Raw genomic sequence first — 14,144 nt, forward strand, 5'->3', positions numbered from 1 at the left:
ACACACTGCTGTCAAGCCAGGCGTCCCCCATTCTGTATCTTTGATTTCCATTTTTTCTGCCGAAGTGAAGTATCTTGCATTTGTCCCTGTTGAACTTCATTTTGTTAGTTTCGGCCCATCTCTCTAGTCTGTCAAGATCATTTTGAATTCTGCTCCTGTCTTCTGGAGTGTTAGCTATCCCTCCGAGTTTGGTGTCATCTGCAAACTTGATGATCGTGCCTTCTAACCCTTCGTCTAAGTCGTTAATAAAGATGTTGAACAGAACCGGGCCCAGGACGGAGCCCTGCGGCACTCCACTTGTCACTTCTTTCCATGATGAAGACGACGCATTGGTGAGCACCCTTTGGGTTCGTTCGCTTAGCCAATTACAGATCCACCTAACCGTAGTTTTGTCTAGCCCACATTTTACTAGTTTGTTTGCCAGAAGGTCGTGGGGGACTTTGTCGAAGGCCTTACTGAAATCTAGATATGCTACATCCACGGCATTCCCTGTATCGACCCAACTCGTAACTCTATCGAAAAAAGAGATCAGATTAGTCTGGCATGACTTGTTTTTGGTAAATCCGTGTTGACTATTAGCAATGACCGCATTTGTTTCTAAGTGTTTGCAGACCACTTCCTTAATGATCTTTTCCAGAATCTTGCCTGGTATTGATGTGAGGCTGACCGGACGGTAATTGTTTGGGTCGTTCTTTTTTCCCTTCTTGAAGATAGGGACCACATTCGCCCTCCTCCAATCTGCTGGGACTTCTCCTGTTCTCCAAGAACTCTCGAAGATGATTGCCAGTGGTTCTGAAATAACTTCCGCTAGTTCCTTCAATACTCTTGGATGTAGCTGATCTGGCCCTGGGGACTTGAATTCGTTTAGAGTGGCCAGGTGTTCCTGGACAACTTGTTTCCCTATTTGGGGTTGGATTTCCCCCAATCCTTCGTCCATTCCATGTTGCTGAGGTTGAAGATGGCTTTCTTTTTGTGAGAAGACCGAGGCAAAGAAGGCATTAAGCAGTTCTGCCTTTTCCCTATCCCCTGTCACCATCACCCCATCTACTCCTTGCAGTGGCCCTATCGCCTCCTTGTTCTTCCTTTTTCTACCAACATAAGCAAAAAAACCTTTTTTGTTGTTTTTTATGTCCCTGGCAAGCCTGAGCTCTTTTTGCGCTTTAGCCTTGCGAACCTTTTCCCTACAGGAGTTGGCTATACGTTTGAATTCTTCTTTGGTGATTTCTCCCCTTTTCCACTTCTTGTGCATGTCACTTTTGAGCTTTAGCTCAGTTAGAAGTTCTTTGGACATCCATTCTGGCTTCTTTGCACTTGTCTTATTTTTCTTCTTTGTTGGCACTGTTTGCATTTGCGCCTTGAGTATTTCACTTTTGAAAAACTCCCATCCATCCTTAACTCCCTTGTTTTTTAATATCGGCGTCCATGGAATGCCGCTCAGTAATTCCTTCATTTTTTGGAAGTCAGCTCTCTTAAAGTCCAGAATGCGTGTTTGACTTGTCTTAGTTTCAGCATTCCTTTGTATTGCAAACTGCAGGAGCACATGGTCACTTGCCCCTAAGGATCCAACCACTTCAACTGTATTGATCAGGTCTTCCACATTTGTTAAGATTAGATCAAGAGTTGCTGATCCCCTTGTTGCCTCTTCTACCTTCTGGACCATAAAATTATCTGCAAGGCAAGTGAGGAATTTGTTGGACTTTGTACTCTTGGCTGAGTTTGTTTTCCAGCAGATATCGGGATAATTGAAATCGCCCATGACTACTATATCTCTTCTTTGTGCCTGTTTGGTCAGCTGTTGACAGAAGGCTTCATCAAGTCCTTCATCCTGACTCGGAGGTCTGTAGTAGACACCCACGACAAGATCTTTTTGAGTCCCGGTTCCCTTGATTCTTATCCAGATGCTTTCAAGCTGGTTTCCCGGATTACAGTCTTGCATTTCTTCTGCAACGTAACTGTTTTTGACATATAAAGCTACTCCCCCTCCTCTCCCCTTTGTTCTATTTATGTGAAAGAGGTTATAGCCCTCAATGGTTAAATTCCAGTGATGGGAGTCATCCCACCAGGTTTCAGTGATGCCTATGACATCGTATGTGTGGTGCTGTGCTAGGAGTTGGAGTTCGTCTTGCTTATTTCCCATGCTCTGAGCATTAGTGTAAAGACATGTAAGCCCCTGTGACCTCCCCTCGAACTGTTTATTTGGGATTATTGTGCTCTCTGTACTTGGTCCTTGCTGTGTTTGTGCAGCCCTCCGTTTAGCCTTACGGCGGTTCCCTGTGGTCGTGGGTAATATAGTGTTCGCCAGGCTGTTGTTCCCCTCCCCCAGTGGATTTAGTTTAAAGTGCGCCTGATGAGGTTTGTGAGTCTGTGTGCAAAAAGATGTTTTCCTACTTGTGTGAGATGCACCCCATCGCTTGCCAGTAGTCCATCCTCTTGGAAGAGTAGACCATGGTCAAGGAAGCCAAAATGCTCCTCTTGACACCATTTTCTGAGCCAGTTATTGACCTGTACTATTTTTCCGGCCCTTGTAGAGCCATGTCCTACAACGGGGAGGAGGGATGAAAAGATCACATGTACATTATACAGTTTTAGCTTTGTTCCCAGAGCTCGAAAATCATTTGTGATCTTTTGAAAAGTATGCCTAGCGGTGTCATTGGTACCTACATGAATCAACATAAGGTGGGGAGGGTGATGGGGCTTTAGGAGCCTGCTGAGCCTCTGAGTGATATGGTGTATTTTTGCCCCCGGGAGGCAGCATGTTTCTCGAGCCATCCCATCCGGTCTGGAAATGATGGCTTCCGTTCCTCTAAGGAGGGAGTCACCTACTACCAAGACCTGTTTCCTTTGAGGATTGACAGGGTCCCTTTTGTGCAAGACAGTGTGTATGTCCCCTGAAGAGTGTTTCTGTTGAAGTGAATCATGTAGGTGTAAAGTGTTGTCCTCCTCCTCAACATCCCCAGTGCATTCATCAATGACAATCCATTGAGATACATCCGAGAGCCCATTACTCTCCCAAGGATGTTCCTGTTGCTCCTGGTCTATGATTGGGGATGGAGCATTTGCATGATTACATAAGTGTGACTGTGGTGATGCACTGTCCCTGTCAGGGCTATCCCCTGCGCATTGATCCAGGATGGTCCACTGAGTGGTATCTAAGAAACTGTGGTCCTCCACAAGATGTGTTTCCTGATTGTATGTTAATGATGTAAGAATTTCAAATCTGTTGTGTAAATGCAGCTGAGCAGAGGAGTTCTGTGGAGGCTGCCTGGTCCTGCGTCTCCTTCTATGGGTGACCTCCTTCCAAGCCTGAGGGTTGTCTACCTTTGAGTTGATCTCCCCATAAGGTTCCTGATCATGGTCTTGGTGGTGTTGGAGTGATGCAGGCTGCTGATCTACAGCAGCGTGTTGTGCAGTGTCCAAGAAGAGCTCGAGTGCCTGAATGTCCTTAAGGGTCTTAATACGGTGCTCGAGCTGTTGGATCCTCTGCTCCATCAGAGTCATCTGTTTGCATTTGGAGCAGATGTAGTTGTCTAGTTTTTGTGTGAAAAAGCGGAACATGCCACAGCTGGTGCATGTGATGGGAATGTTTTGCTTTTGTTGCATCTCTTGGTGAGCGTGGTGGCCAAGTGGGATCTTTGTACAGTTAAGTAATATGCACGCACTTTATGTGCAGACTGCAACAAACCACGTCTTTGTGTATTTGTTTATGTTGCTTTGTTTCCTGTATGTACTGCAAAGGATAGTTAGTAAAGGTGCCTTTTAAGTACCTGGCTCTCTTTCAACACAACAGTCACACAACAGTTAGACTTTGACCACAGGAGCCAAGCCCAAACTCAGTTTAAAATCTTAGCCAAATCTTAGCCAAATCCTACCTGAAGCCAGGGAGCAAAAATGTCCTCCTGCTTCCTCTGCTTCTGCGAGAACCAACTGCCCTTCTGGGATCAGGCTCTGGCAGAAACTCACACTGGCAAATAAAGCTTTCCCAGAAACTCAATTAACAGGGGACAATGCCTGCTGTCAATCAACTTAAGTACCTGGCTCTCTTTCAACACAACAGTCACACAACAGTTAGACTTTGACCACAGGAGCCAAGCCCAAACTCAGTTTAAAATCTTAGCCAAATCTTAGCCAAATCCTACCTGAAGCCAGGGAGCAAAAATGTCCTCCTGCTTCCTCTGCTTCTGCGAGAACCAACTGCCCTTCTGGGATCAGGCTCTGGCAGAAACTCACACTGGCAAATAAAGCTTTCCCAGAAACTCAATTAACAGGGGACAATGCCTGCTGTCAATCAACTTAAGTACCTGGCTCTCTTTCAACACAACAGTCACACAACAGTTAGACTTTGACCACAGGAGCCAAGCCCAAACTCAGTTTAAAATCTTAGCCAAATCTTAGCCAAATCCTACCTGAAGCCAGGGAGCAAAAATGTCCTCCTGCTTCCTCTGCTTCTGCGAGAACCAACTGCCCTTCTGGGATCAGCAAAAGCCTGGCCCCATAACCAAGTTTTAACCTTCCTACGGAAGGATAGGAGGGAGGGAGCCTGCCTGACTTCAATGGGGAGGGCGTTCCATAGGCGGGGAAAAAGCCCTGTCTCTCGTCCCCGCCAGCCGCACCTGTGAGGCAGAAGGGACCGTGAGCAGGGCCTCATCTGATGATCTTAAGCTTTGAGGTGGGTCGTAGCGGGAGACACGTTCGGACAGATAAGCTGGGCCGGAACCGTTTAGAGCTTTATAGGCTAAAGCCAGCACCTTGAATTGTGCTCGGTAGCTAATCGGCAGCCAGTGGAGCTGGCGTAACAGAGGAGTAGTACGCTCCCTGGACGCCGCTCCAGTTATTATTATTATTTTTTAAAGTAAAAATGATCACACATCAAGATAGAATATTTTAGACTACTCATATTTTGTTGAAGAATCCACCCAGAACTGGATCTAAAATTAAGCCCTCTCTTACATTGTCATTTGCAATTAGAAACAATGTTTCCAAATTTCATTGCTATAGAACCTCATTATATGCAGATTTTATAAACTAAAAGAACATCTGGGATAAGAACTGTCCCACCCAATCTTTTGATGTCTGTGGTGTAAATGTTTGTACCAACCAATCCTAATCAGATTAAAATATGAACTTGAACTTGGAAACAGACAAAACACAAGTATAGCTCTTAAGACACCAGTTACATGTTGCCACAGACCAATTTGGTCAGAATTTTGGATGTTGCATTCTGGAACAATGGCAGACCCTGTTACTTGTAATCTGGTCTTTGTGTAAATAAGGAAAGATAAGCAGAAAGTAGATCTCTGAGTGATTAATTGTGGGTCAGCATGTGTTTGAAGTTCCCAAACTATTTAACAACAGTGACAACAACGTGACTCCCCCATAAATTAGACTGCTTTAAGAATTTGCAGTAACTGGGAGCAAATGTTTGTACTGTGAGCTCGCCTGTGTTCCGATACACAAAACAAATTCACCAGTTCAGATTATTTTTATGAGTGTCTTTTGCATTTTGTCAAAATTATGAATCTTGTAGTTCTGATTTTAAAAAATACCTCTCAGAAGAAATTAAGATATATCATAGCTAGATTTGATTTCTCTAGATACAGTATATTACATTCAAATGTTGGTCTCCAAACTAGTAGACGTGCTGCATGATAAATAAGCACTCATTTAATCCCACTGATTAAATGGGTGCATTCCAGTTGAAAGAAGAAACTAGATTTAGGCCAAAGAGTTTACTAGACAAAGATATGTACACCCTTGCATCAATAGCATTATCTGACTACCCCAACATTTCCTGATTACGAAAGCTAGTATTTTAGGTAAGTGGAGCCAAACGGGCTTATTTAGTATTTCCAAACTGAGAGAAAGGTGACAAGATGTCTGTTGCCTACAGTCTTACTGCTACTACAACAAAAACAATTGTTATATACTTCAACAGCCTCCTGGGACGGAGATGGAAAGGAGAAATCTCTTAAACATAATTTATATATTGGTAACATAACCTAGACAATTCCCAGCACCTTCACGGTGTGTTAAATATGATAAGGAGAAGAAAATATTCCAACAGAATATACCAAAGTGCTAAAAACAGTCCCCTGACTCACTGGAGTAGGATGGGCTAAACACATCCTTTCCAATTTTTATTTTTTTTTGTATTTTAGCTTTTTGTTGCTTTAATATTTATTTCTGACTTCAGGCTTAGTTGAGATGTATAAATAATAAAATATAACATAGCTAAAGATTAAACTGCCATATTGTTAGGCATGAGGTACTGGGGTCATATTTAAAACATTCTGAAAATCTGTTTTTATTAATTGGAACTACTGTAAACTTAAAAGAAAGCATAGAGATTACTCTTATCTTTCTATTTAGAAAAACGTAAAGACTTCTACATGGCCAAATAAGCTGGAAGAAAGCCATATAAATAATGAAGTCTTGTAAAAGAGTATATTAGTTCATTTATAAAATGAACAGGGCATGGTACAGTAGAGTCTCACTTATCCAACACTCGCTTATCCAACGTTCTGGATTATCCAACACATTTTTGTAGTCAATGTTTTCAATACATCGTGATATTTTGGTGCTAAATTCATAAATACAGTAATTACTACATAGCATTACTGCATATTGAACTGCTTTTTCTGTCAAATTTGTTGTATAACGTGATGTTTTTGGTGCGTAATTTGTAAAATCATAACCTAATTTGATGTTTAATAGGCTTCTCCTTAATCTCTCCTTGTTATCCAACGTATTCACTTATCCAACATTCTGTCGGCCCGTTTATGTTGGATAAATGAGACCCTACTGTATATTCATCTGCCATACTGTGTTTGCTTTGTAGTTTGGCCCTCTTGGCTTTCTGTACCCCTAGTTATGATGCAATAGCTCCTCCCTTCTCTCAGACCTGTACTTCTTCTGAAGAGAAAAGATGGCTATCCAGCTTTTGGGAAATTACCATTTTTTCACCTACTGTGGCGTGATGTTCTGCAAGATTTACCCAGATTAAAGTACCTGGAACCTTGTTTTGCGTCTCTACAGTTGAGTTGACACTATCTGACAACATTTCTGGTGTAAGTACTGGTTAAATGGAGATTGCTACAGACACTACCATGGCCTCACACTTGCAGCCAAGTTATTGAGTCAGAATAATTGTCCATTGGTTTTTCAGATTTTTTTCCTTTAATTTAATATACCAAAGGTTTGAGAAAGTTAATATTGAATATGATGAAGTGTATTTCAGTAAAGATAAAACAACATTAAAAACAAATATTAATGGTACTTCCTTTACAATATTTGGTGGAGTTTCTAAAAATGAAATTGGAAGAATCTATACACAAAATCTCTGAGGTCTTGCTTCAGCAGCAAACTTCAAACTGCCATTCAAAAATCCACAAATCAATTCTGGTTTACCAAACAGGTGGACAGGACTGCAATTTTTGGTGTGTATAATCAAAAGGAAATTCTACTGCTATTTTACAGCCTCTTCATTAAAAAATATACACTTAACACACCTCTACATTTTTCTTATTTTTCAGCCATGAGTATAACGTAAGTATACGTACAAATATCCATATGGACAGTCCTTGTCGCATGCTACTGATTTGCATTTCTTCGGTCGTGGGCGGCACTGGCAGATCTTACAATTGTGGGCATCAGTCTGGAAACCGAAGGCACAATCCAAAGAACAATCTGACATGAGATCATTACACAGTTCCTCTCCTGTAAAGAACACATGGAGCTTAGCAAAGACTAATAACTCTCATCTCAGAAATAAATATACATGACATGAAGCATTGGCATTAGAAATGTTACATAGTGTGAATTTGCCCATATACTCAATTTTTCTTAATTATGCATTTACATTGACACAATAAAAGCTCAAAACAATGTCTTGCTTATCCAACTTTCACTTATCCAACATTCTGGATTATCCAACACAGTACACCTCCTGTCCGGATCTACAGCTGTTTTTCTAGGCAGCAAGGGCTGAACTTTACATACTTTTACATATTTAACTTCTGACAATGTTGTTACTATAAGTTCATTTTATGCAGTTATATTTTTATTTGTAGCCAATTTTTAGTAGTCAATGTTTTTGTAATCAATGTTTTCAATACATTGTTTTGGTGCTAAATTCGTAAATACAGTAATTACTACATAATGTTACCATGTATTGAACGGCTTTTTCTGTCCATTTGTTGTGAAACATGATGTTTTGGTGCTTAATTTGTAAAATCATAATGTAATTTGACATTTAATAGGCTTTTCCTTAATCTTTCCTTGTTGGATCTCTCTTATCCAATGTTCTGCTGGCCCTTTTATGTTGGATAAGTGAGACTCTACTGTAATAGTGCACTTATAATTATGCTTCCTATTTATTTCGGACTCGTGCCATACAAGTTTATGTAATTCAATTCTGTATCATTCAACAGGAAATCAGAACTTATAATTTGATTCATTACATCAACTTCTTGGTAATTTTGGGCAGTCATATATTAGGACTAATGTGTCTTTATTGCAGAAACTAAGCATTTTAACACAGTGCTGGGCATGAACCTTCACTGATTATGTTGGTCAGAATGCCATCTAGAATGACACATGTTCACAATTTAAATCTAAAACATAAATGGCAATTTGCAATTGATAAAACCATTTCTTGGTGAAATATAACACTCACAAAACCGCCATGGAACTAAAGAGACAACATAAACCTAAAATTCTAATAGCAAAATCATCATAAATACACAAAAAACAGTAGTATGGACAGGTCTGGAGACACTCCAAATTTACCAGACTTCCCCCCACTAAAAACAAGGGAAAACCTAAGCTTCACACATACAAAGAAAGTCAAGAGACATATAGAAAGTCAACTCTGCTTGAATGGAGTGGGGAGGAGGAACGAATGGGGCATTCTGGAGGAAAACATGGTAAGTGAGCCAAAGCCTTTAATAAGGTAAAGGTTTTCCCCTGATGTTAAGTTCAGTCATGACCGACTCTGGGGGTTGGTGCTCATCTCCATTTCTAAGCCGAAGAGCCGGCGTTGTCCGTAGACACCTCCAAGGTCATGTGGCCGGCATGACTGCATGGAGTGTCGTTATCTTCCCGCCGGAGCAGTACCTATTGATCCACTCACATTTGCATGTTTTCGAACTGCTAGGTTGGCAGGCGCTGGGGCTAACAGCGGACGCTCATTCCGCTCCCGGGATTTGAACCTGGGACCTTTCGGTCTGCAAGTTCAGCAGCTCAGCGCTTTAACACACTGCGCCACCACCAGGGGCCCCAAGCCTTTTAATAACTTACTCTATATTACATGTTCTGGAACCAAGATGTATTAACTATGGACAAAGTGAACTTTCAAGAAAATATTGGAAATGGCTTAATGAAACACTGCAAATTAATTTGTCCCTCTGGAAGAAATAAATTAAGACAAAGTTTAAAATCCAGAGGCAACAGTTAAATAGAAAGGGCTCTTCTATGCCAGTGGGAATCTACCCCACTCACTAAGGAAAACTGCAATTTAAAAATCATTATACCTCTACAAAACTGGAATCTGCTGCAGTGAGGATGTCAGAGAAAGTTCTGGGTGAATTCAGGTGTAACAATATGCAAATAGCTTCCGTATATTGCAACTAAGGAGCCTGCCTACAGTTACACCCCTAAAGCTAAATAATAGTGCTTAAAGTAGTAGGACATCTATGTAATAAGTTTAGGCTTACAGTTCAGAAATTGCTATGCAATAGTCAAAATACTTTTACACCACCAGATTTTTAAAGAAATTGGTGGAGAATAGTATCCAAAAGCATAATTGCTTTTCCTCAATTACAGAAAAATAATAAAGCAGCTATTAATAATTCCGGCATGAGAGTAATGTAATAGGGAATTTATTAAAACCACAATGAATGCATTTTTGACAGTGAATCTAAAACATACATAAAAACAATTAAATATTATACATAGCATAGGAAAGCGTTGGCAATTATCATGATCTCAACCCCTGGACAAATCATACAAATGAACAAATGTAATTGTTTTAAAGAGAGAATGAATGAAGCAGTCTATATAAGTCAAACAAAATACAAGTGTGATAAACTTTCCTAACGTTTACAAATTCAAACTGAATCCAGATATCACTATAATCACTGACATCAGTGTTTAGCCAAATGACTTAAAAAACAAATCTAACAGAATCATCCTCTGTAGGTTAAACCTATCTTTTCAGATCAAAATACCCACTCACCTTCTGTTTTCCAAGGATGTTTATATGAAGACATTTTCTCAGAAGTCATACAAAATGACTGAGAAATGCTTCTGTGAATTATTTTCAAAAATACATTTGTATTAAGTTTATATGTGAGTATAACACTGCCATTCTGTATTGTATTACGCTATATTTGACCGGTATCTAATAATCAGTACTCTGGAGCATATATAGTTTTGTAACATACACTTGATTCATTGTATGTTTTGTAAGATTGACATTGAAACATTATTTATTTTGAATAACTGAAGAAAGAAAAGACTGACATCCTTTAACTTTTTCTGTTCCATTTGGATAAGCTTGTACTTTTGGCCGACTCATTTGTATTTTATAATGATACATTAATTGTGCATGATATGACAGAGAAAAAGACCTTTAAAAACAGTTCCAGATCCCTGGAACCCAATTAGCTCTTCTTTTTATTCCTGATCTAGTCTAACTCATTCACCTACATGCTTCTGGGTTTGAGACTCCGTCCAGAATCTTCAACTTTAGGTCCAACTGTCCCTTTTTCTCATTAGCATACCTTGCAATCATTCCTTCTAGCTGTGCTTTTAGGAACTCTGCTCCTGATAATTATCGTTTTCAAAGTCATAGACTTTCCTGTACAAACTGGCATGCTACTGAACAGATTTTCCAGTTGGTTCCACCATTTTCACAAGGTACAGATGTACACATATGGTGAAATAAGTCACCACATATATTCATGTATAATTCAACTTCACGTATAAGTCAAAGACTGGTTTGGGGGCCAAATTATTAGTTTTGATATGATCATGGATAAGCTAAGAGTTATTCAGCATAGAGGGGAAAGCACCAATGCCACCTCAGGGGGCTGGCCACCCCTGGCTGTCATCACAATTTCTTTGCATATGCATTCAAAGAGGCCAGATGGGGTGCTATAGTTGAGAAGTAGAAGGGGTTGGGACTTCTCCCATAATGAACATTTTTTTCACCATTCTACTTAGAGAAGAAGATGGTTACTTATTGAATAAGAGTTAAGGTTACACTGAACAGTAGATAAGTTGACTCTGTTTTTTTGGACTGATTTTTTGGACTAAAATTTCCAGGGTAGCTTAAATAACATTCACAGCGATAATACATGTATATTACATTGTGTTGATGTTAATAGTTCTGCTGTCCAGGATGAGGATCCTAATGGGGTCCACCCAGTTCCAGACTCCCATAGCTTGGATGCTGCTTGAACTCCAGGCATGTCTGGAGTGTGCTGTAATAAGGAGATTTTAAAGACTCTGCAACATGCACCCTCTGTCAGCTTCTATATTATAAACCTAAGTTTCAAATCCCTGCATGTGATATTTTAAAACAGAGCATCTGGGCAAAAGGATTTGATAGAATAGTTAAGGACTCCTTCACTGCTTGTAGCTTCTCTGTTCAAAATGTCGCTTTTCTCAAGGGCCCCTATACACGGAAGAAACAACCACTGAATTTACACTACATAATGCTGTGGTTTGACATTTCATTTGATTGTGACCATTTTGCTGTGTGTCTTCAAATATTTTCTGATTCATAGCAACCCTAAGGCAAATCTACCATGGGGTTTTCTAGGTGTGATTTTCAGACGGTCTATCTCTGAAACTGAGAAAGAATGACTTTCTCAAGGTCTCCCAGTATGCTAATATAACACTCAAATCACACCACCTTGCATCCTTCTAATCCATATCCACCCCTTAAGCATAAGTTTTCCATGAAGCCTTTGACAAAATCCACGCACTGCCTTTAATGTTATCAAGCCTGGAATAAAGCACAATCAAGTGGAGTGATCACATTTTGGTGTCTTGCCTACTCTATCATCACTACATCTTTTCTGTTTAACTTCTGTCAAGTTCTAGACTGCAAATTCTTTGAGGCTGGAAAATGTATTTTCCATAAAGCCCTGGACCTGCAATCTTATGTATGTGGATGCAGATATATAGGATGTCATCTACAGTATATGAGCAAAATTACCTATGCATATCCTGCAAAAACCAGAAATCTTGACCAGCAAGTTAGAACAAATAGTGGCCATACATTTTAACTGAGAAAATCACAGCTTCTCCAATGTTTCCTTGTTTGATACTTTTTCGTAAGACACTTTGGACAAAAGGGACTTGTGACCCTAAAATTACATGATCTCAACTTAAAGGATAATACCATAATTCACTAAAGAATGTAAAAAATAGTGTTCTTAGCTGCCACCGTGTTTGAAGCTCAATTTCATTTAAATTTATTTAAGGAAAAACTCAATCTATTATTTAAAAAGAGTTTAAGTTTACTGGCTTTCATAATGTTTTAATCCTAAAATGTAGGAGCTAGTTCAATTTGTAAAAGGTAGAGAGTATGATGGGGAATATACCGTATATTCTCGAAGATAAGCCGAGTTTTTCAGCCCTTATTTATGAGCTGAAAAAGCCTCCCCCGGCTTATAATCAGGTTAAGGTCAAACCGGCAGAGCCTGGAGGCTGTTGCTTGCAATATATGATCTAATTATCTCTCATCTTACCCTCCCTTATCAGTTTTCTTTTCCAAAGCCTCCTTCGCTCTTAACCAAGGGAATATTTTGAAAAGGGAACGAAGCCCTTGCAAGTCAGGAAGAAGAATATATATATACAAATAAATCTTATAAAAGCATGTTCACCTGAAATAATCTCTGCTACAGATATGTAGGCATTTCCCGTTGTAATCCCCATGTGCCTAAATATTTGTATCTATCTATATACATTAATTTTATATATGAATTTCCGCCTCATATGTTTGCAAGTCTTTGCAAATCCTATAAACATATAGATAGCTAGAGAGTTCAATGTACCTATATATCTGTATCTATGTGTAGACATTATTTTATATATGAATTTTCACCTCATATGCTTGCAAGTCTTTGCAAATCCTATACAGATATAATTATCTATATAGAGAGAGATATCTAGATAGATATATATGAATATAGATATGTAGGGCTTGCAAATATTGCAGGAGAAATGCACATACACACACACATATAGAGATTTCTAAATAGATATAAACATAAATATATAGGGCCTGCAAATATTGCTGGAGGGAATAGAGAGAGAGGATTTGCAAACATTTCAGGGGGAAATGCATATGTGAAATTAGTATATATAATTATAGATCTATATCTAGGTCTGCATTGTTTATGTAGCATTGAATGTTTGCCTGTTACTATGTTGGAAGTCGGCCTGAGTCCCCACGGAGAGATAAATAGGGCAGGGTACAAATGAAGTTGTTGTTGTTGTTACTGTTATTATGTCATTGATTATTTATTTATTTACATCACTTTTACCCTGCCTTTCTCCCCGAGGGGACTCAAAGCGGCTTACAATAAATAGGCAAAAATTCAATGCCTAAAAACAATGTAAAAACAACAATTCATATAAAACAGATACCATTGCAAAATAAAATCACATTATATAAAATTTTAAGTATGTCCAAGATTAGAATCCATTCATCCAGAATCCTCAATAAATCTTTGTACAGGTCATGTAAAGTCCATGTTCTCATTCATTAAAAGCTTGCATTAATACTATATTGTTTTTGTTGACCCTACTTTTCCACTTACAGAAATAGTTTACTGTTTTTCTTTGAAATACAGTAAATACTGAAAAACCTTTAACCTACTGATGGCTCAATATAATTTCATTGCTATCTATTTTCATTTTGAAATTTACCAGTAGCTGCTACATTTTCCACCCTCGGCTTATACTCGAGTCAATAACTTTCCCCATTTTTTTGTGATAAAATTAGGTGCCTCAGCTTATACTAGAGTATATACAATAGTTATGGATTTTTTAATGGACTGATAGCTGTGAAGATAGGAAATCCACTGATCCAAAGTGTATGGTTTAGATGTGGGATCAATCTATATCAGTTTTCT

The 14,144-nt window shown here is 39.1% G+C and overlaps 1 protein-coding gene across 6 annotated transcripts in view; it reads right to left on the bottom strand.

Annotated features, from left to right (window-relative positions):
- Window positions 1-14,144, bottom strand: part of crim1 (cysteine rich transmembrane BMP regulator 1) — a 152,082-nt gene that overhangs the window by 15,968 nt on the left and 121,970 nt on the right. For all 6 annotated transcript variants that reach the window (XM_062974385.1, XM_062974380.1, XM_062974372.1 and 3 more), the window contains one exon: window positions 7,557-7,713. In XM_062974385.1, the coding sequence (XP_062830455.1) occupies window positions 7,557-7,713 (157 nt within the window). The remainder of the gene's footprint in view (window positions 1-7,556; window positions 7,714-14,144) is intronic.

Source organism: Anolis carolinensis, chromosome 1 (genome assembly GCF_035594765.1).
Source record: "Anolis carolinensis isolate JA03-04 chromosome 1, rAnoCar3.1.pri, whole genome shotgun sequence".
Taxonomy (NCBI): Eukaryota; Metazoa; Chordata; class Lepidosauria; order Squamata; family Dactyloidae; genus Anolis; species Anolis carolinensis.